At 35.5% G+C, this 22550-nt stretch overlaps 1 protein-coding gene across 2 annotated transcripts in view; it reads right to left on the reverse strand.

Annotated features, from left to right (window-relative positions):
- The window catches only part of LOC140441317 (uncharacterized), a 438896-nt gene that overhangs the window by 210537 nt on the left and 205809 nt on the right, over positions 1 to 22550 (reverse strand). For both annotated transcript variants that reach the window (XM_072531963.1, XM_072531962.1), the window contains exon 2: positions 2240 to 2464. In XM_072531963.1, coding sequence (XP_072388064.1) covers positions 2240 to 2264 — 25 coding nt within the window. In that variant the 5' untranslated portion in view covers positions 2265 to 2464. The remainder of the gene's footprint in view (positions 1 to 2239; positions 2465 to 22550) is intronic.

The raw sequence follows: 22550 nt of genomic DNA on the forward strand, positions 1-22550 counted from the left end.
TTTATATTCCCCATTCCTCTATTAGGGTGTGTTTTGTATAAAACTTAAGAGGTCGCTGGTTAAATGATAATAGATAAATAATTATAAAGTAAAAATGTAATATTTTATTTGTGAATAGATTAGCGACAAATAGCAAACACAACTGTAAATAAATTAAAAAATTAACTGGTCTTACTCATTATTGATGTTTGTACAAAGAATATAGACTTACCCTTTGAACTATTGGAGTCGTAGCCAAGGAAATCTCGTTGGTACCGCGTCGGGGCGCCCGCCGACGCGACTCTATGGCACGAGAGCCACAAAACTTGGTGTGTTTCGTTCGCTGTCTGGGGATGAAGTGTCTTGAAATCTTCAGAAAAAACCCTCTGACCACGCTTCGAGATGGTCGGTAGCAAGAGGGCAAACCCATAAATCACTCTATTGTATTATGATTTTGAATGCGATAATTTAAGTTAATTGAGACCGTAATACGAAACCGTACACTTGTGTGCACATTTGTGACACAGAATACAAAAGAGAAGTCAAATTCTCCGTACTTAAAACACAATACATGAGATGGCCAGTTTAACAATTTTACAGGAAGCAATATATTTTACCAAAGTCGTTAGGATACAGTATTGAATTTAGATCACATTACAGTACCGTAACAGAAATATTAATAGTAAAAATATGAAAAGAAATAGTACATACTTTCCCAAACATTCTCCCGCGCCAAAAACGAATGTTTTTAAGAACAGCTGAAAATATAAGTGTAAAGAATAGACATGAAAGATCGATATACTAATAAAGAACTAAGTAAGAATAAAATATGAATTGACAAATAAGCGGCGGTCATATTTTGACCACAGAACATTGTTGGATGTCATCTGACCCTGTGCTCAGATTAACAACGCGTACAATGCCCTCAATTAGAAAAGAATAGCGTCGAATCAGTAGAATTTTTCGACCGACTAAACTAGAAAGACTGTGTCATACACAATACCGTTGGCCCCTTTTCCTATAAGAATTCCGTGGGGTGCGAAAAGACAAGAAGAAGAATAGCGTCGAAATCTCAGCGTGGTGTCCAATTTCAAGTCTTCAATGACAGCCGGGAAGTAATGATATTTCGACGAGCTCCACGGTAGGAAAATGCCAGTTTGGTGAAAATTGTAATAATTGTGCCAGTGATAAAACACGACTAACACAATCAGAGAAGTGTTGATTAGAAGGCATTTGATGCCGAGTAGAGTGTGGTATCAGTTCTTGTATGTGTTTAATACGATTGCCAATTTGGGGTAGAAAAATTAGCTCAAGGGAGCGCAATCGTCGATATCGGAATCGAAATATCGGAAGATCGGACGAACAACCCTTTGACAAAAGTGACTAGATCAGCCAGAAATATGTCGAGACAGAGCGAGCATGAAAATTGGACTAGACTCGTTGACAAAAGTGACTAGATCAGTCAGCAGTATAGCTGCCAAGAGCTCCGATCTCGCGATAGATGTTCCTGTATAGAAATAACACCAGAAATGTAACACATACAAGTACAGAAGTCAGTCAGTATCTGTTCAGATGTTTCATCATCCCAGGATACATTGAAGTACCACAACGGTTTTAGAACACGTTTGACTTGCAAAAAGACATGGAAAAATGAATAAAAACAAAAGGATAGCAACAAAAATACGACTGATTTACAAACGAATGGCCCGCTTTGTGAACGGTTTGTCAAAGGGACAAGAAGAATGAGAAAAGAAATCAGTCGTAGGATTCCATTTTAGGCCCAGTACCGTAAAAATGAAAGGTTCCTCTTTGTCAATGAGCAACATGTCAAAATGTCTAAGCCAAAGCCTGAAAATAATTAAAGATGGTTGCTGACGTTGTCGATTTGTCTAGCGAAAAACCATCGAGCTTTAAAAGCTAAGCAAGTTCTCACTGCAGAAGGTGAGTAGATCAAAGAGAATCACTTGTAGCGTGATTCTGACGTAAGTGCGTCGAGATGGCTGCTGGCCCACTGCCTAGCGGAAAACCATCGAGCATTAAAAACTAAGCGTTACTCTTGCAGAGTGTATATATATATATATATATATATATATATATATATATATATATATATGGAAATAGCTCATAGATTAATTAACTCTCTCGCTAACTTAATGAATAAAGAAAAACAAGAAAATCTGCTCTAAATGTTCTGTGTATATTTGAATATAAAAGGAGGTCATAGCCCAATTTTGATTTAGTTTATGTTAAAAATGCTTACCTTGCGATCTTTGAAGAGTATCCATCCAAGATTCATTAGTATGTGTTGTATCTGAAGTATCTAGTCTTCTTAAGCTTAACTTCCCAGGAATACTTTCATCTAAATCTTCAGATTTAAGCACATTCAAATTTGCAGCAGTATCAAAATCACATTCCTTTTTTACATGATTATTGTTGTCATTTGTTTCCTTAGAGGTTTCATAATTACTTGTAGAAGCAATTGGTGCTAGAAATATAAAATAGAATAAAAAAATGAGTAAATCTAAAACATATAAGTAAGGTATGAAAAATTTAAAACAAACTTATGAGGCTTATTTTCGAACTGATATGGTTGCACAATTAGTTGACAGCGATCTAACTATGAATAACCCTTTTGAACTGAATGTTAAATGTTTGTTTGATGTTTATAGATTTTTAATTAGCCATCAGGGAAACCCATAACCACGAGATAACTCGTCCCCAGGTGGCTGATGGGGGAGTGTCCTCACTCCTCACTGGTTTTTTAATCGAGCAGTGGATAGGTGGGAAATAAAATACCACCAACGGACCAAAAGGTTGTATACACAGAATTCGTCAGCTGTAGTGAAAGCAATATGTATAAGAGAAAGATACTTTGAGAATAAATTCTGGTCCTCCTGATTGGGGGTTCGGTGTTGGGTCAACCCCTCATCATTCACAAAAAAAAATGTTAAAACCAATGTCACGGAAAGAAATTGATCAAACGGTAACGGAAATTGCAAAGGAAATGGATAATGACATATGGTTCGTGGAATGTAAAAGGCTTATCAAAGAAAATAAATTAAGTTATTCATGATATAAAAGATCTAAATGTGGATAGAGCTGTAATAACTGAAACAAAAAAAGGATAGGAGTCTGAAAACATCAGTGGTTGAATCCAAAGGAGTTGAATACTGATCCGTAAAAACCAAGAAAATTTATCAAAACGTTGGAAGCAATCAGCAGTAGAATAACTGAACCTAGACTTATGGGAATACAGATTAACAATCCTAAGGATCTACGGAGTAAATGATGATGTAACAGTTAAGAAAAAAGACTATTTCTATGAACAAATAGATGATGAAATAAGAAAAATTTTAACACCGGAGAAATAATATTACTTGGAGATCTCAGTGGAGAAGTAGGAAAAAAAAATAAAAAATAATATTTTTGGCTCATATGGTGAAGATTGTGCGATATGTATATGGGACGTCCATAAATTTTAATCTTATAATTTTGCCAAACACATCTACAACAATTAATAAATAAATTAAAGATATATATTAACATAATAATATACATGCAATAGAAAATTTATACATTCCTGGTTTGGGTGAATGGATTCCTTAAGGGAAGGGGGGTGGTGGTTTTTAAGATTACCTTAATTTATAGGGCTTTATAGGGCTGTATCTGATATCATAGTTTTTAATAAAAATAAAACTAACGTACTGGGGCCTGATGATGGGGATATATTGTAAGTCTTGAAGGCGGTAGCCCAAAATTTACCATCATTAAAAAATAAAAACTACTTAAGATTGTGAGTATTGACCCATTTCCAATACCTATTATAGTAGTATTACCTAAATATAAGAAAAAGTGATTTTGATCAGGAAATATATATGCTATTTGTAGATTTAAAAAAAGCCAATGACAGCATACCATTAAATAAATTGAGGCATTGACTTTGAAAAGGGGGTGAGTGCCAAAATTTTCAAAAAATCGTTTTTGTCTTAAAAATATAGATTAATTAAAATACTAGAATTAATTCAAGGCCAAAGTCATTGATAAGGTAGAATGTGCTCTTCTCATCTGTTAGTTATAAACAATGCTAAGAGACATCGCTGGTAATAACATCGTTTTAGTTAGCAAAATAGCTTTTTACTTCTACTGTAAAATTGTGTTTTTGGAACTTATCTCCTTTTCATTTTCAATGGCTCAAATTATGAGTAAACATTAGAGTAAACAAATATACGTAATGCTATAATAAAAGTTGTTTAACAATCATATGAAGTAACAACTTCTAAAGTAAAAATATAAAGGAGATTGTCACAGAGATTTGCAGTAAACAAAGAACTCCAACAAGGATGATGTGTGTCGCCATCTGTTTTTAAAATTAACTTATAACAAGCCCTCAAAATATGGAAAAAATGCAGTGGAATGAAGATACACTATGTTTTGCAGACCACCAGGTAGTATTAGTGCAGGACCACAATATATGACAAGAAAATTCATAGAACAGTATCGAATATGAGGTCTGGAAGTCAACACAAGGAAGACAAAAAAAATGTGTAAGTATAGGAGGAAGCTACCAAACCATAATATTGGCGACATAATACAGGCCAAAAAAGAAATGAATACACAGAACATACAATGCATCTATAACAAATTATTTAAAAGAAAAAAACTTAAATTGAAAAAATATACACTATTCAGTTAATGTGAACTCAACTTCTTGTAGTTTATCATCAGCTTCTTTATTGTATAAATTGATTATATTCATAGTTGTAACCATTTGACGGTGTAAAATTTGCACAACACTTTTAAAGATAAACTGATTGGGATGAATGAATTATATCATATAATGTGTGTTTTAATAAACGGTTCCTGCACTTCTTCAATCAAATATTAGCAAATAGAGAATTACCATCAAAATGTTTAATTAAACCCACTATTCAATCACAAATTAGTCCATAAATTTGTAATTTCACATTAATCTTAATTTTCTGAATTTGTATAGTTTCACCTTGTATAATTGTGAAACATCTATTAGTTGCTTAATTACAGTTTGTTTCTTCGGTTTACAGTGTAATTTCTTCGGTTCAAATTATATTTGCTAGATTTCAAAAGTCAAAGGTTTTTGTTCTACGCAGAGGGCAATACACTTGTTTGCTGAATCGTAGCATTTTAGTGAAATTATAAATATCGCTTCGGGGCTAATTTGGAATGCAGTCTATTATAAATGTTTACCTCAACAACAACTATAGTGTAGTAATTCAGTAGCTGTCAATAAAACTATATTTTCCTCCACGACTTTAACATTTTATTTTTTCATAGTCGATCGAGAAGAATCGAATAAAAGGAATTTAGAAACAATTCGGACTTATAATTACATTCGAATTTGTCCACCCACTTAAAAATAAAAATAGAATTCATCCAGATTTTTGAATTCATTTGGAATATCCTGGTATTGTTGAAATTTCCTCCATTTCATATCAATCTTTTGCATCGTTTCAGTCATTCTTTCGGAATTTTGATATTCGTGTTAAAAGACTTTGGCAACTATTAAAGCTACTTTTATTTAAAAGGCCCATAACTGGATCGGCAAAATCATTTCTTTTTGTACTTCCCTACAAGCTGTAATCACGGAACGCCTGCAACTTTCGTAAAAACCATGTACCAATTCATCATCTAAATTATTAATATTCTGTGTCAACCCAATTCCTAGATTTATGTTATTTTTGACAAATTTTGTAATATCTTGAGAACCAATTATTTCAAGATTAGTTTGTCTCACATATCGTGGATCCATGTAAGTAAGCAATAGATCTTTATACACTGTGATCATTTCGATGTGCAAATTTGTAAAAACTACTTTATAGCTTTGAAAAAAGTTAATTAATTCCACAAATTTTGGTAAAATATATTCCAAAAATAGGTAAAAAAGTTCCCATTCTAATTAAATCCTTAGTTTGAATTTTATTTTATTTACATTGCGATTTTGAAATTTAGCGCCCGAGAGAATATCTTAAAGAGGATGATCATAGCATCAACTGAAATTATCGTATATTTTACTACTATCGCATACATACTATCACAAACAGACAACATTCAAACTATCATATAAAACTATAATCATCATACACTTAGCAATGCATGATGTTATTTTAATAATAACATCCCGCATTGACGTAATAAATTCGATCGAAAACACTCAGGTTTCAATCGGCAGATTGGTGTCTAACAAGTGGAAACATAATACTAGTATCTCTCGCTAATTTTAATACCCACCATAAATTTTTTATGTATCTGCACATATCTGTATATATATATATATATATATATATATATATATATATATATATATATATATATATATATATATATATATATATATCGAGAAAAGGAGTACGACCGTCAATCCAAAATAAACTAAGGTACACTCGAAGAGTGGTGGGTTTTTCAGTCAAAGTGGAGAAATAAAAGACAAAGAAGGTGGCTACTTCATCTATTTATTGAAGACGTTTCGCTTTCTGCTCAGAAAGCATCATCAGTCCATCTAAAAAGAACAATATGAAACCAAACATCCATAGAGAAGTTACAACAAAAGTGTGTTACCTTACAAAGACATGTAGCAGTCAATGATGTTAAAAATATGAAAAAGCTTACGAAACTGGACATTCAGAGTTAACGTTGTATAAAACAATTAATTGAAACTAGGTATAGTTTGCAATTTAACAAAATTAGAACAGCAAAAGAACATGTGATAAACATACATGTATAAAAAAGTTATTATAAAAACTTAAGTAAAAAACATTAAGGTTTATTTTAAAGTGTAAAGAACTAGAAAGATCATAAGAATGCACTTCCAACAATTTTATTTAATAAATTAGATTTTAATTTTAACTTTAGATAACATTATAAGTTATTTAAGATTAATAGTAATAAGATAAAATGAAGTTACCGGTCTTTAGCTTACTGAGTCTCGCCGATAAATGAATTTACAGGTTTAACACCCACGCAAACAACGTGAAGAGAAGTGGCCTTGAGGTCAAAATGACATAAACAGCAAGGCAACCTACCAACCTCTATATAATAAGGCGGTATATTCAAAGAATGTGATAAATTTGGTTGACAGCTTGTCGTTAAAAAACCAAACAATGAAAGGAAAAGGTGGTTAAGATCACCATTTACCCCACAGTGATTGATCTGTCAACAAAGAACAAAGCATGCGAAGTCAATCCAAAATATCATATATTATAATATTATGACGTCACTAGTTAGCCAGCTAACAGGTGAAGATTAATACAACTTCCACAGTCCAAAGGTTCAAACATTTAGGACCGTACTGAAAAAGATTCTATGAATCAATTTCAGTTTAAATTTTATCAAACAAGTTCATCACAAAGAACAATTACTTAATTATGTAAAAGTGATATTGACAAATATTAATAAAATGTAAGTTGATAAATCTTAGTTAAGGAAGGAATAATTTATTTTATTTTATTTTTATTTAAATTTATTATATGAAAATGTAATAACGAAACCCCAATGTGGGACAAAATTTAAGTAAACAACATATCAAGCTTAATTCTGTAAAATTAGTGCATGATAAATTTGACTCAAATTACTAATGTCGGTTCTCTTATCAAGGGTATTAGGATGTTTTAATATTGAACACATTTCTAAAAACTGTCTTTTAACGAGATTGCGTTCAGTGCCAAGAATTTTATAAGTTTCGCTTATAACGAGGTACATTAGATGTCCCGTGAAATTTCTATTGAACTATAACCCTTTATAGTGAGGTAAATTTGCTTATAACGAGAGAAAATAAGATTGAAAAACGTATTTTTTACGTCTTGGCCCGGCCGTAGCTATAAATAAATACACGAAGACGGTATTTAACTTCATAAATAAATACCCTTTTTAACTGCGGGCCGCCCGCAATAAACTTCTTACAATTTATGATTCTTAGTCGGAAATGTAAAATTTATGATTCACAAGTGTCATTGTATTGGGTTGACCATTCACACCTAATAATATGGGTCCTAATAGACAAGATGTGGAAAGTGTTTTAAAGGTTGTCAGAAACTTTATCCAAGGACAAAACGCAAATGAAGAAGCATAAAACTGTTTCACATCTTTAGAAAATATGATAGATAGAATACTGGACAATTTAAAGCAGTCAAAAATGACAAAATAACTCTATACGCTTTATACATATTTACAGAATACAGATTTTTTGTTTTAACGTATATCCTTGACAGTAACAGTAAACAACTCTTTTTTGTTTTAATGCATTTCATTGACAGTAAAAGTAAACAACTTTGTTTTAAAAACGCCATTCAAACAATATTTATTAGCATCTTATATTGCTCCGAATGGCTTCACTATAGAAAGTTAATGTTTTAGAAAACTACATATTCATATGTATGCACAATATTATTGTTGTTGGATATAACGAAATCCGCTTATAACGAGGTAATTAGTCTGCCATTTAAGTTCTCGTTATAGAGGGAGTCTACTGTATTAACACTAAGCACGAAGTAAACTTTAATGAAGTTAAAATTCTTGGCACTGAACGCAATCTCGTTAAAAGACAGTTTTTAGAAATGTGTTCAATATTAAAACATCCTAATACCCTTAATAAGAGAACCGACATTAGTAATTTGAGTCAAATTTATCATGCATTAATTTTACAGAATTAGGCTTGATATGTTGTTTACTTAAATTTTGTCCCACATTGGGGTTTCGTTATTACATTTTCATATAATAAATTTAAATAAAAATAAAATAAAATAAATTATTCCTTCCTTAACTAAGATTTATCAACTTACATTTTATTAATATTTGTCAATATCACTTTTACATAATTAAGTAATTGTTCTTTGTGATGAACTTGTTTGATAAAATTTAAACTGAAATTGATTCATAGAATCTTTTTCAGTACGGTCCTAAATGTTTGAACCTTTGGACTGTGGAAGTTGTATTAATCTTCACCTGTTAGCTGGCTAACTAGTGACGTCATAATATTATAATATATGATATTTTGGATTGACTTCGCATGCTTTGTTCTTTGTTGACAGATCAATCACTGTGGGGTAAATGGTGATCTTAACCACCTTTTCCTTTCATTGTTTGGTTTTTTAACGACAAGCTGTCAACCAAATTTATCACATTCTTTGAATATACCGCCTTATTATATAGAGGTTGGTAGGTTGCCTTGCTGTTTATGTCATTTTGACCTCAAGGCCACTTCTCTTCACGTTGTTTGCGTGGGTGTTAAACCTGTAAATTCATTTATCGGCGAGACTCAGTAAGCTAAAGACTGGTAACTTCATTTTATCTTATTACTATTAATCTTAAATAACTTATAATGTTATCTAAAGTTAAAATTAAAATCTAATTTATTAAATAAAATTGTTGGAAGTGCATTCTTATGATCTTTCTAGTTCTTTACACTTTAAAATAAACCTTAATGTTTTTTACTTAAGTTTTTATAATAACTTTTTTATACATGTATGTTTATCACATGTTCTTTTGCTGTTCTAATTTTGTTAAATTGCAAACTATACCTAGTTTCAATTAATTGTTTTATACAACGTTAACTCTGAATGTCCAGTTTCGTAAGCTTTTTCATATTTTTAACATCATTGACTGCTACATGTCTTTGTAAGGTAACACACTTTTGTTGTAACTTCTCTATGGATGTTTGGTTTCATATTGTTCTTTTTAGATGAACTGATGATGCTTTCTGAGCAGAAAGCGAAACGTCTTCAATAAATAGATGAAGTAGCCACCTTCTTTGTCTTTTATTTCTCCACTTTGACCGAAAAACCCACCACTCTTTGAGTGTACCTTAGTTTATATATATATATATATATATATATATATATATATATATATATATATATATATATATATATATATATATATATATATATATATATATATATATATATATTAAACCTAGAGCTAAGATTAATACTATTACAGGAATTAATATTAAACTCAACAGTCTTCCGAGTTGTCATTGCGCCGAGATTTCGACATCCTCTTCGATATCTTTATCAGGGCTTGTTTTAAACTAAAGAGCTCACCTGATCTACTTGCATCATTGCAAAGGCGTATTGATCTGGAGAAGAGATCTGAAAGCGTATGAACTGACTGTATGAACTGAAGCGACTGAATTAATTTGTGAAGTGAGATGGTGAGAGTTGGCATGCAAGTAACGATTAGTATGGGTGGGTTTTCAATAAACAGAGCGATGAAAACATTGGGATTGGTTTTTCTTTATGATAACGTCAAGAATCGGTAGGGATGAATCAGTTTCCACCTCCATCGTGAACTGAAAACTAGGATGTATACCATTCAGATGGGTTTGAAAGGACACCAGAGCATCCCTGCCATGGGGCCAAATGACGAATGCATCGTCAACATACCACAGCCAACATGTGGGTTTGAGCATTGATGTGGATAGTGCTCGGGTCTCGAAGTCTTCCATAAAGATATTGGCAATTACTGGAGATAGTAGGGAGCCCATTAGGGCACCATTTATTTGTCTGCAGAATTGATTTTGGAAGATGAATTAAGTGTTGGACATACAATGTTTAATGAGAGAATAAACTGTCTTGCTGGATACTGTATTTAGTTTTTAGAATGTTAAGAGTTTCGTCTATAGAAATGTTTGTAAAGAGTGAAACGATATCAAAACTTACTAGAATGTCTGACGGTGAGATAGGGTATTGTTTACAAAGTTCGATCAAATGAAAAGAGTTTTTGGCGAAGGATCGCATTTTCAGAGAGAGGTTGTAGAGTTTTGGCCAAGTACTTGGCCAATGGTTATGTAGGGCAGTGGTGTGCACTGACAATGGGACGTAGAGGAATATAGGGTTTGTGAATTTTGGGTAGGCCATATATTCGAGATGTTCTGGAAGACTTTTCACGAGGAATTAGAGATTGTTTTAGGTCAACAGGAAGGGAGGTTTTATTGATAATGGCTTTTGTTGTTTTCTCCAGATAGGTTGTTGGATTATTGGGAATTGGTCTGTAGTCCGGAGTATTAATGAGATTTGAGAGTTTATTAATATAAGAAGAAGTGTTTAGGATAACGGTGGCATTGCCTTTATCGGCAGGAATAATGATTAGATTTGGATTTGACTGGAGTTCTTTCAGGGCTTTTTTCTCGGATTGGCTAATGTTCGGAGTAGGAGGCTTTGAGTTTATAAGAACTTTAGCGATGTCTTGTCTAGTTATTTTAGCATATTAGGAAGGTAAACTGGAGATGGCTTCTTCAGTTTGACAGATGATTATCTCAATTGGAATGTGATTGGGGTAACCAAGTAATTGAAACTTTTCGCTAAAGCTTGAGATGCAATGGTCGAAATAGGGGTATCAGAAAAGTTATAAACCACTGTAGTAGGTATCAAAGTTGTGATTTTTGGAATTTGTTTGGCAATTAAATACGCTAATTTGCACTTCTGAGTTTCGGTCTTAGATTCGAAAGTGTTTAGGGCTGTCTGTGTATTGATACAGTTGAAAGTGTCCCATAATATAGGATGTACATTGAAAGAATGAATAGATAGCCAGATATTGAAAATATTTATATTTGTGAAATCTAGTTTTCGTCTAGTGAAATGAATAGCTTCACAGAGAAGCGCAGAACTGTAATAATTTGGGAGATAGCAGAATAAGAATTATGGTGTATGGTGTTTGAGTTTTAGAAATTTGGGAATGACTTTATGGTCTTAGCAGGATTTAAGGAATGTTAAATCACATAGAAGACAATTCTTACGTAGCAGCAGATTGCTATATGATTTAGGTAGCTGGTAAAATTCCTCACCATAGAGTCGAATAAAATGTTCCGAAAGATTTCCGCCGTTAGTACAATTAAACCTAGAGATAAGATTAATACTATTACAAGAATTAATAATACACCCAACAGTATTTCGGGTTGAACCGCGTCCATTATCATTGCGCCGAGCTTTCGACATCCTCTTTCATGTCTTCTTCAGAGCTTTCGAGGTGACAGTCTCCTGAGCTCCCAAACACTACTTATACCGTCGATGGTGACGTAGTTTGGGTGGAGGTTGGCGTGGGGGTTAGTGTCGAGATTGGCGCGAACATTTCTGACAGTAGGATTATGATTGTTGGGTGGGCGGACGATATTTTCTTTATGAGAGGTCTCCACGTCGAAGGTAACCGTATGCCATCTTATATTGAGACAAATTGGCCTTTTTTAATTTATATGGCTTCTCGAATAATTCTTGGTTTATAAAAGCGGACGGGGCTATGGTTCTTGAGTTTTCGAAATAAATTTTGTGACCTGGATGAAGATGGTGTTGACCTAGAGCTTAAATTGAATCGGAATTGCAAACAGAAATGGAATGTTCATAAATCATATTTTGGATTCTATGATTTGTTTGGCCTATATAGGATCGGGGAATAGTCGGCATAAGGAATTTCATAAACTCCTTGTTGTTAATTTGGAATGTTTTTTTTTGATTGATCGGACAAGAGATGAAAGTTTTTGTTGACGGGTAAATATTGTCTTTATTCCTATTGATTTTAAAATTTTGTCAATTTTGTCAGTGGCACCTTTGATGTAAGGAAGAAAACTTTCGTATGATAAGGGTCTGGTTTGGGTTGAGATTGAGTGGGAGATTTATGTCTGTGGATGCGCTTACTGATGTGATTTTCGCGGTAACCGTTTTGGATTAGGGCTTGTTTTAAACTAGAGAGCTCAGCGGATCTACTACATCATCCCAAAGGCGTAATGATCTAGAGACAAGGATATTAATGAGTGAGTTAGTAATTATTATTAATAGTAATTATTACTAATTCATTAGAATACTAAACTCAGCGGATCTAGACTAGATAGTCGATAAACAATCCCCACGCCAAGCCGTGAGACACCGTGGTGAAGGCTGTGAGGCACTGGGGTGACAGTGTCGCAAACGGTTCCTTTGGGGCAACAGGTCACACCCCTTAGTATTTAGACCTTACCCTCGCAAGCGGGGCTCTGCGAGGAGTTGACTGTCTTTCCTAGCTACTCGTGGGATCAATATGGAATCTCAAAAACAAACAAAAACAAATACAAAAAAAACTCAGGGCCAAAGGGTTCCCGATGCCGAAGGGCCAGGGAACTCCAAAGCCAAAATCACAGTTCCTAAAGCCGAAGGGCAGGGAGCTTCTGGAGAAAATCCGAACGCCGAAAGGCCCGGAATTTCTAAAGAAATCTCTCAAGCTGATAGGCAAGGAAACAAAATGGCTGTCAGAGTAACAGCGTTGGAAGACGTTGATCTCATGACAGACGAAGAAATTAGGGCTGCAAAGCTATCTGGCGTTTCTAAAGCCAAAATCAGTAGGCTGGTGAAACAAGGCCAAGATTACGTTCAAGCCAAAAGGGCTGTAATAAAGGCCAATTTCACCAAGGCGACTGAAAGGGCAAAAGAGATGCCGTCAAAGCCAATAAAGGCCATGACAAAAGTAATACAAACCCAGAAGATCGATGGCCCAAAAAGGCTAAGGTCAGACGGAAGCACACCACCCGAAAGCCAACGCAAAGGGAAAAGGCCAAGAACCGAAGGTGTGACTTTCAGCGAAGCTGCCGCTTCTGTTAAGGTTGCAGTGGTACTAACAGGATTCCCGGAAGCCAAGATGGATATAGACAAGCTTAAGGCAGTCGAAATAGCCATCTTGGGTGCGTATGACAAAATTCCGGAAGCAGGACCACAGGTTCGCTTCCTGAAGAGTACATACAGGCCGGGTTTCCTGGAACTTAACTGTGCGGACGACATAAGTGCGCGGTGGCTGAAGGAGGTGATTCCAACCCTGAGGCCTTGGGAGAGTGCATCTCTCAGGGCTGTGGAGGGGGAAGACATACCCAAGCCGCACTCATGCACTGTCTTCGTACAGGACGAGCATGGGGAACGTCTTGAGTCAAAAAGGATCCTTAATAGACTAAGGATAAGTAACCATGGGCTCAGGACACATCTATGGACAGTCTGGGGTAGTAAACCTTTAGAGAAAGGGGTGTTATGGACCTTCTCGATGGATTCTGAATCTCGAGAAGAACTCCAGAAATTAAAATTGTCACCCTTTTTCGGAGTAGGACGGTTAACGTTCCGACCCAAAGAAGGGAAGACAAAAACACGGAATGAAAAGCCAGTAGCAACTCACTCCAGTGAAACAGGGGAGACCTCCCTACATATGGAGGTTCAGGACGAGGAACAACCTTCTTCGGGTGAAGCTGACACACCCATAAGGACTAATGTCCAAGAGTGTGTCGGACCCACGGAAGAAGGAATGTCCACAGATCCAGAACCGGCCATCTCTTCGCAATGAAGAGAGAAATAAGGCTCCTGCAGGCCAATCTTCAACATGCAAAAGCCGCATCGGCAACGCTAGTTAGAAGATTGGAACAAGAAGGCATTGATGTGGCCCTCCTGCAGGAGCCTTGGAGGATAGGTGAGAAGATTTCTGGCCTATCAACCAAACAAGGTAAGGTTTTATACACACCCAAAGCTGTAAGGCCAAGGTCGTGTATAATTCACAGTAATAGAGTAGATTGTACATTAATCCCGGTGCTCTGCACTGATGATATTGTTACAGCTGTTCTAACTATAACCACGGAAGTAGGAGAGAAGAAACTGGTGGTGTGTTCAGCCTACTTTCCAGGTGATGAGACTCTGTGTCCACCAAGCATTATAAGCGACATAGTTGCATATTGTCTAGGAAAAGCATTACAGCTCATTATAGGATGTGATGCCAACGCACATCACACCGTGTGGGGAAGCACAAACATTAATGCAAGGGGTGAGTATATTTTGAATTTCATCTTATCTGAAGGTTTGGTTATATCCAATATAGGAAACAAGCCAACTTTTGTCACTAAGGCACGCAAAGAAGTGTTAGATTTAACACTCTGCACGAGCAGGATAAGTGATATAATAACAAATTGGTTTGTGTCTGACGAACCCTCATGTTCGGATCACAGACATATACGATTTGACCTTGATATTTTTCCATCGGAAATTAAATACAGGAATCCTAGAGATACAAACTGGGTAGGATATAGGGAGTCCCTCAGTAAAAATCTCGAGGAATGTACGATTTCGTTTAAAAGCCCAGAGGTTATAGATTCGGCGGCAGAAACGATAAGCGAAGCTATTATGGCGGCTTACCAGGAAAATTGTCCGGAAAAAACAAGGAAAAGTACGGGCAGTAATACAGTCTGGTGGAACAACGGCTTAAGGAAGATGAGGTCGGAAGTCCGAAGCCTATTTAATAAAGCCAAAAGTAACCAAGATTGGGATGCCTACAGGTATAAGCTAACGCTATACAATAAAGAAATTCGGAAAGCCAAAAGGAATTCATGGAGAGAGTTTTGCGAGGAGATTACAGATATCCCGGCATGTTCTCGAATTCATAAAGTCCTGGCAAAGGATGGTGCTACAACCAAAGAAGTAGGTTTCCTAAAGAAAGCTAATGGCAAATTTACGGACACCAAAGAGGAAAGTCTTAGAGAACTAATGAACACGCACTTTCCGGGCTCAACAATTCTGGATGATGCAGATAGGCAAACCAACATAGACCAAAGGCTCACTAGACCAAGGTCTACAGATTGGAAAATAGCCACAGCAATCACAAGACCAAACAGAATTAGATGGGCTATAAATAAGTTTCGGCCATATAAGTCTCCAGGGACAGATGGCATATATCCAATACTGTTGCATATGGGATTAGAGGTATTGATACCACACCTATGCAAGCTCCTCAAAGCCACTTTAGCATGGGGGATCGTACCGGAAATATGGCAAAAGGTCAAAGTCATGTACTTGCCTAAGGTAGGTAAAGTATCAGACCTAACACCAAAGTCATATAGACCGATAAGCCTATCTTCTTTTCTATTAAAAACGCTGGAAAGGCTTCTTGATAGGTACATCAGAGACGAAGTGCTAAAAGATAATCCTCTAAGCAATCGTCAATATGCATACCAACCTGGTAAATCTACGGACTCCGCGTTGGATGATCTAAATAGGCTTATCTCAAAGTCAATGGAAGACAAAGAGATAGCAATGGCCGCTTTTTTAGATATAGAAGGGGCATTTAATAATGTTACCACCAGCTCTTTGATAGGGGCTATGAGTAGACGAGGTGCACCTGCGGTAATATGCAGATGGATAAGGGCATCCCTGGAGAATAGGACAGTAATGTCCACTCTGGGTAAAGCAACCATCAAAGCAAAAGTAGGCAGAGGCTGTCCACAAGGAGGAGTTCTGTCCCCTCTACTTTGGGCAACCTTGGTAGATGATCTCCTCAGAAATCTGTCCACAGAAGGCTTTTATTGTCTAGGATATGCTGACGATATAGCAATCGTTGTCAGGGGCAGGTTTGCTCAGGTAGTTTCTGAGAGAATGCAAGCAGCCCTAAATATAGTTGACGACTGGTGTAAACAAGAGAGACTGATAGTCAATGCTCAGAAAACACAAATTGTCAACTTCACCAAAAAAAACAGCACTACAAGGCCTAAAACCACCGGTGCTGGGAAGAACAGAGATTTCATTTGCCAAAGAAACAAAATACCTTGGGGTATATTTTGATCATAGGCTTACATGGAATACTCACATTCTAAAAACCACACAGAAAGCTACTATGTCCTTGGGCAGATGTAGAAGAATGTGCGGTAAGAATTGGGGACTTAACCCCAAAATGACTCTATGGCTATATACAAGGGTTATTAGACCCATGATAACCTATGGCTCGGTGACGTGGTGGACAAAGACGCAGCAAGGGGGAGCAATAAGGCTGCTAGGTAATACACAAAGGCTAGCATGCCTGTGTATTACGGGGGCCTTAAAAACAACTCCTACTGCATCGCTGGAAGTCCTGTTGAATCTACCACCACTTCATATCTTTATACAGGGCGTAGCCAGATCCGTGATGCACAGATTAATCCATAGTCAGCGACATATAAGCCAGATGCATGGTACTGACAACAGAAAGCTAATCGAGGAGCTAAAAGCCGATATTGTGATGGGGAAACCTATCGATGCAACAGTTACGAGATATAGCTTTAACAATAAGTTCACAATTAAGATACCAGGCAGGGAAGACTGGAATAAAGGTGTACCCATACAAGCTGCTGCTACCTGGTACACGGATGGCTCAAAAACATCGGAGGGTGTGGGAGCCGGCATAGTAGGGACAAATCAAGGGATAGATTTCCCGGTAAGTCTATCTAAGGATGTGACAGTTTTCCAGGCGGAAATAACTGCAATCCATCACTGCGTGGAAGAAATAGAAAGGCAGGAAAGAAAGTTCTGTTCAGTTGCTATCTTCACAGATAGTCAGGCAGCGCTTAAGGCACTCAATTCCGTAGAGGTCAATTCTAAGCTAGTATGGGATTGCGTGTGTGCCCTAAATAAACTAGGAGACCGTAGCAAGGTTACGGTAGCCTGGGTACCGGGGCACGAGGGTCATAAGGGCAATGAAAAAGCAGATGAAATGGCCAAACAAGGCTCATCATTGCCATTCATTGGACCGGAACCCTTCTGCGGAGTTGCTAAATCAGTAACAAGAACGGCTACAAGGAAGTGGGTAGCTCGCAAATCTCTGGAATGGTGGAGGAATTCACCAGGACAAAGACAGGCGAAACAGTTCATTACAGAACATTCGCCAAAATTTACGGCAGACCTAATAAGCAAAGACAGGAAAACAGTCAAGGTCATAGTAGGTCTTCTAACAGGGCACTGTAAGCTGAATAGGCACTTGAAGCTGATGGGATTATCAGATGATGACCTGTGCAGATTCTGTCACCTCGAAGAAGAAACAGCAGAGCACATTTTATGTCAGTGTGACAGTCTGGCAAATGTGCGGTTCTTTGCATTAGGAGAAGAAAATCCACCGGCAAATAGCTACATGGAAGGTACAGTCTCGAAGCTACTAGACTTTATAAAAAGGGTCAGGCTAGAGAATGTTATCTAGGACTAGAGGACCACAATAGATCTGAAAAGGTCGCAGTGGAATAGGCCGAAAGGCCACCTCTCTTAATCTAATCTAATTCATTAGAATTGAGTAGGACAGTTATATGCACTGACAATGGGATGTAGAGGAATATCGGGTTTGTAAATTTTGGGTAGGCCATAGATTCGAGGTCTTCTGGAAGACTTTTTAGGAGGAATTAGAGATTGTTTTATGACAACAGGATTATTTTATGTCAATCATTGGACAAGTTCTTGGCCAAAACTCTACCTCTCGCCGAAAATGCTTCTTCCTTTGTCAAAAATTCTTTTTATTTCATTGAACTTCTTAAACAATACCTTATCTCACCGTCAGACATTCCAGTAAGTTTCGATATCGTTTCACTCTTTGCAAAGATTCCTATAGATGAAACTCTAGAGATTCTGAAAACTAAATAGAGTATCCAGCAAGACAGCTTATCTCTCATTGAACATTGTATATCCAACACTTAATTCATCTTCCAAAATCAATTCTACAGACAAATAAATGGTACCCCAATGGACTCCCCACTATCTACTGTAATTGCCAATATCTTTATGGAAGACTTTGAAACCCGAGCACTATCCACATCAATGCTCAAACCTACATGTTGGCTACGATATGTTGATAATACATTCGTCATTTGGCCCCACGGCAAGGATGCTTTAGTGTCTTTTCAAACCACAAAGAAATTTAATTGAGGAACTACTAACCACCGCATTTGGGAGGTTGTTTATGTAAACTAAAAAGAGAAAAGGCCCCAGGACACTCCCCTGTGGTATGCTTAATTTTAAATTGATAAGATCAGAGTAAACTTTACATCCCCTTTTCTCCAGGCATACCTTTTGTGACCTATCTGTGAGAAACGATTTTATCCATTTTAATGCCGGTCCCTGTATTCCATAAAGATGTAATCTTTGTAATAAAAGAACATGATGTAGGCTATCGAAAGCCTTAGATAGGTCCAGAAAAGCACCTAGTGTTTTCATCTTTGCAAAGTTTTTCTAAAATTTTTGATACAAAATCATGTAGCTGTCTCAACAGATCTCCCTGCGAGAAAACCATGCTGTGAACTACTAAATAAGTTGTTTGTAGTAAAAAAGTTTTGTAGTCTAAATTATAGTGCTTTTTCGAATATTTTTGAGAATGATGGAAGAAGGCTTATTGGTCTATAGTTCTCCATCTTAGTAACATCACCTTTTTTATGTAGTGGCTTCACAATTGCCAGTTTTAAACTTTGAGGAAATTTACCTTGCCTAAAAGAAGCATTACCTATAAAAGAAAGAGCAAGAGAAATCTCTGATGAAACATATTTAATTAAGTTGGTTGATATTTCATCATAACCAGAGCTATGCTTGTTTTTAAGTTATTTATTATGTGACTTATTTCTTTCTTTGAAACGGGAGTTAAAAACATGCAATGATTAGTTTGTTCGATATTAATTTGAAAAGTTTTTACATGCTTTATTTTCTTTACAGCTTCTGGATTTTTGGAACTACCCTTAATCTCTTAAGTAAGTGTAAACAAAACATCAAGCCTAGATTTACAATGTTTTATATCATCATTTTTAAAGTGCTTTTGTGATTTTTTTATTTGCTGTATTTATCTCTTTGAGTGGAAAACATTGTATAAAGAATTTCTGAACTATACTCATAAAAGCATCCCACTGATTATCTACATCTAATGTCTCAAAAATAGATACCCAGTCTACATTACCTAACATGAATTTAAAAAAATGTTTATTCTCCTTGCTAAATATTCGTTTTTTTATTATATTTGACTCAACTTCACTTAATTCAAATTTTACCTTTTGAGCAGTATGATCAGATGTATGAGGATTGAATACAAGAGAATCAAATATGTCAAGATTTGTAAAACTATTATCTATACAGGATTTTTTGTTACCTTGTATGCGTGTATAGTCTTTGATAGAAGGTTTAATATCAAAGGAACTCAAAAACATTTTTAATGTGTCTGGATACCTCGCACCCTCAAGCAGCATATCTAAGTTAAAATCACCAGGTGCTTTAGACCAACTCACAAAGTATTTGGTCTAATTTGTTTATTAAAACTTGTGGGTCTTCTATTCGGTAGATGGATAGTATTACAATCTTCTTCTTATCAATTCGCACCTCTGCAGCGGAACACTCAAGCACTGTTCTTACTGATAAACTAGAAATATCTTCCCGGGCTTTTGCAATAAATGTGTCTTTGATGTATACCGCACTGCCACCATGCTCCTGTGAACTGCTTCTACAATATGAAGAGGTCAGTTTAAAATTCCACACATTGTAGTCCTGCAGTTGTTCTTCTGTTTTCCAGTGCTCAGTTAAACAAAGAGCAAAGCATTCATCATGATCTTCTAGGATAAAATTAATGGTATCATTTAAGTGGTAAGATTACTGATAATTTTTTTTGGTTTGTGCCTTAGACTGTCTGGGGTGCCTCTGTACATTCTGAAAATGGTTAAAAATTACACCATTCAGCCATAATTCTTGCTGCATTAAATGAGGTATTTTTAGTTCTAGAACAGTAATTTTAAATGAACTTTTGTACTTATCTGTCCTGGTTTTCATTTTTTCGCAGATAACATTTTCATCCTAGATAGTTAAGTATTTCCAGAGCTTCCGTTTTTGGATCAAAACCTGACAGGAAAATTGCCATATGTTTTGTGGCCACACGCAGGATACTTCCATTCTCATTGGTTGCCTGTAGTTGATCTTGTCATTCAATAAGTGTTGGACGAGTTGTTTTATAAAAACCTCTTTTTTTTTAGTTTCCCATTTATCATTTTCATCTTCAATCAGCGGGCGGTTGATATCTTTAACAGGCGCCACAGGTGCAATTGAACTGCTTGATATTCTTGGTTAAGGTGGCAGCTCAGACAAATCAACAGAACAAAGTGGCTGTTCTGTGACTGCGTCAACTGACCTTGTAGTCTCTTTCAAATCATTTTGTTCTTTTAAAATTAATGGATTGTTATTGTTGTTCTTAGTTTTTGCACAATTTTTTACATCCATGGAATTTTTTGTTTGTTGTTTTTCTCTATGCTTTCTATTTTTTCCCCATAGCAGCTTATTATTTTCCTCTAGGATTTAATTTTTACTTCGTAACTCACAAATTAGTTCATTTAGCAGATGAATGATCATATTTTCCATGCCATCCCCACTATTTAAGGTTATGTTAGAATCACAACAAATCAGACACATTTCATCTAAAATTTGAACTTTTCCTGCCCAATCCTGTGCCGTGCATGATTTATGGAAGGCTTTTCCACACTTTACACCTATTATTGTGCTTATTTTCTTCGTTTTGCAACAAATAAACTTGGTTTTTTCGCTCTCACTGTCGCAATCATCCTTATTGGACGCCATATTTCCATCTTTCCTTCTCTCCTTGGTACAATTACATTCCAAAAATTGATATGTCAGAGCATTTATTAAAATGTTCTAAAATAAGGCGGAAATAGTTATACCCTGTAATAGGTTTCCACACACTGTAGAAGCCATATCAGTTTTGTTATTAGAATTCTTACTAGTGCAAAAATATAGCTTGAATATCTTTTCATTTTTATATAGATGACTATAAGATCCAGAATTTCTTTTCTCTCTCTTCTTTCTTTGCTAGAATTATAAGATGAATTGTCCATTACAATCATATTCTTTTTATTTTTCAGAAGATTCGGTATTAACATATCTTCAAACCATTTTTTAAATAGATCTCTGTCCATCATTTCATGGTAATCTTCAGCACCTTTTTTGAAAAGAAAAGTCATGTCAGTACCTTCAACAAATCCATCTTTGTTTCCTGCATGGACTAAAACAAATCTTGGTCCTTTTCCGCTTACAGTTTTTAAACCTGTGGTAAGTTCATTTATGAAAGCCTGTCATTTATTTTTTATTGTTGTATCTTTGAATACTTAACCATTGGTAGTTCCAGTATTAACCCACAATTAGTCCATATAAATGATATTGGCTCCTTGATGAGGACTGTTGGGGGAATGTTGTCCATAAAAAACTTGTCTTATTTTAGAGCAGGCTATTTCATTGTATTTATTCTCATGGTAATTTCTTTTTTTTTTCTTATGCGAGTTATAAGGGGCCCATTTTTACTTTTACCTCTATATAGGAATATCATTAGTTCAGAGACTCCAGTCATAGGAGAAACTTCCTTTACTATTGATGATACACTTTTATCATTGTTACTGTTTGACAAATAGTTAAGAACATTTAACACTATTTTTTGCTTTCGCTATTTAACAAATTAGCATTTTTGAATTCTATTACATTTGCAGCCATTTTGACATTGACATGAAACAAATTGCAGACATTAAAGAATAATTTTGAATTTATAATTATATCGTCTTAAATCTAAATTATTTTTTAATGTCTGTAATTGTATATTTAGGTTGAGAAAGTTTGGTGTCATTAAAAGGATATTAGATCAAAAAGGGATTATACAAATAATTATTTTAATTCCATGAATTACTAACAATTTTGAAGAGAAGGTATAAAAGCGAAAGGACCAGATTCCCTATTTTTAAAATACCAAGAGAAAAATATAACATTTAATTAAAAACTTTGACAACATTGTAG

This window comes from Diabrotica undecimpunctata, chromosome 5 (genome assembly GCF_040954645.1).
Source record: "Diabrotica undecimpunctata isolate CICGRU chromosome 5, icDiaUnde3, whole genome shotgun sequence".
Taxonomy (NCBI): domain Eukaryota; kingdom Metazoa; phylum Arthropoda; class Insecta; order Coleoptera; family Chrysomelidae; genus Diabrotica; species Diabrotica undecimpunctata.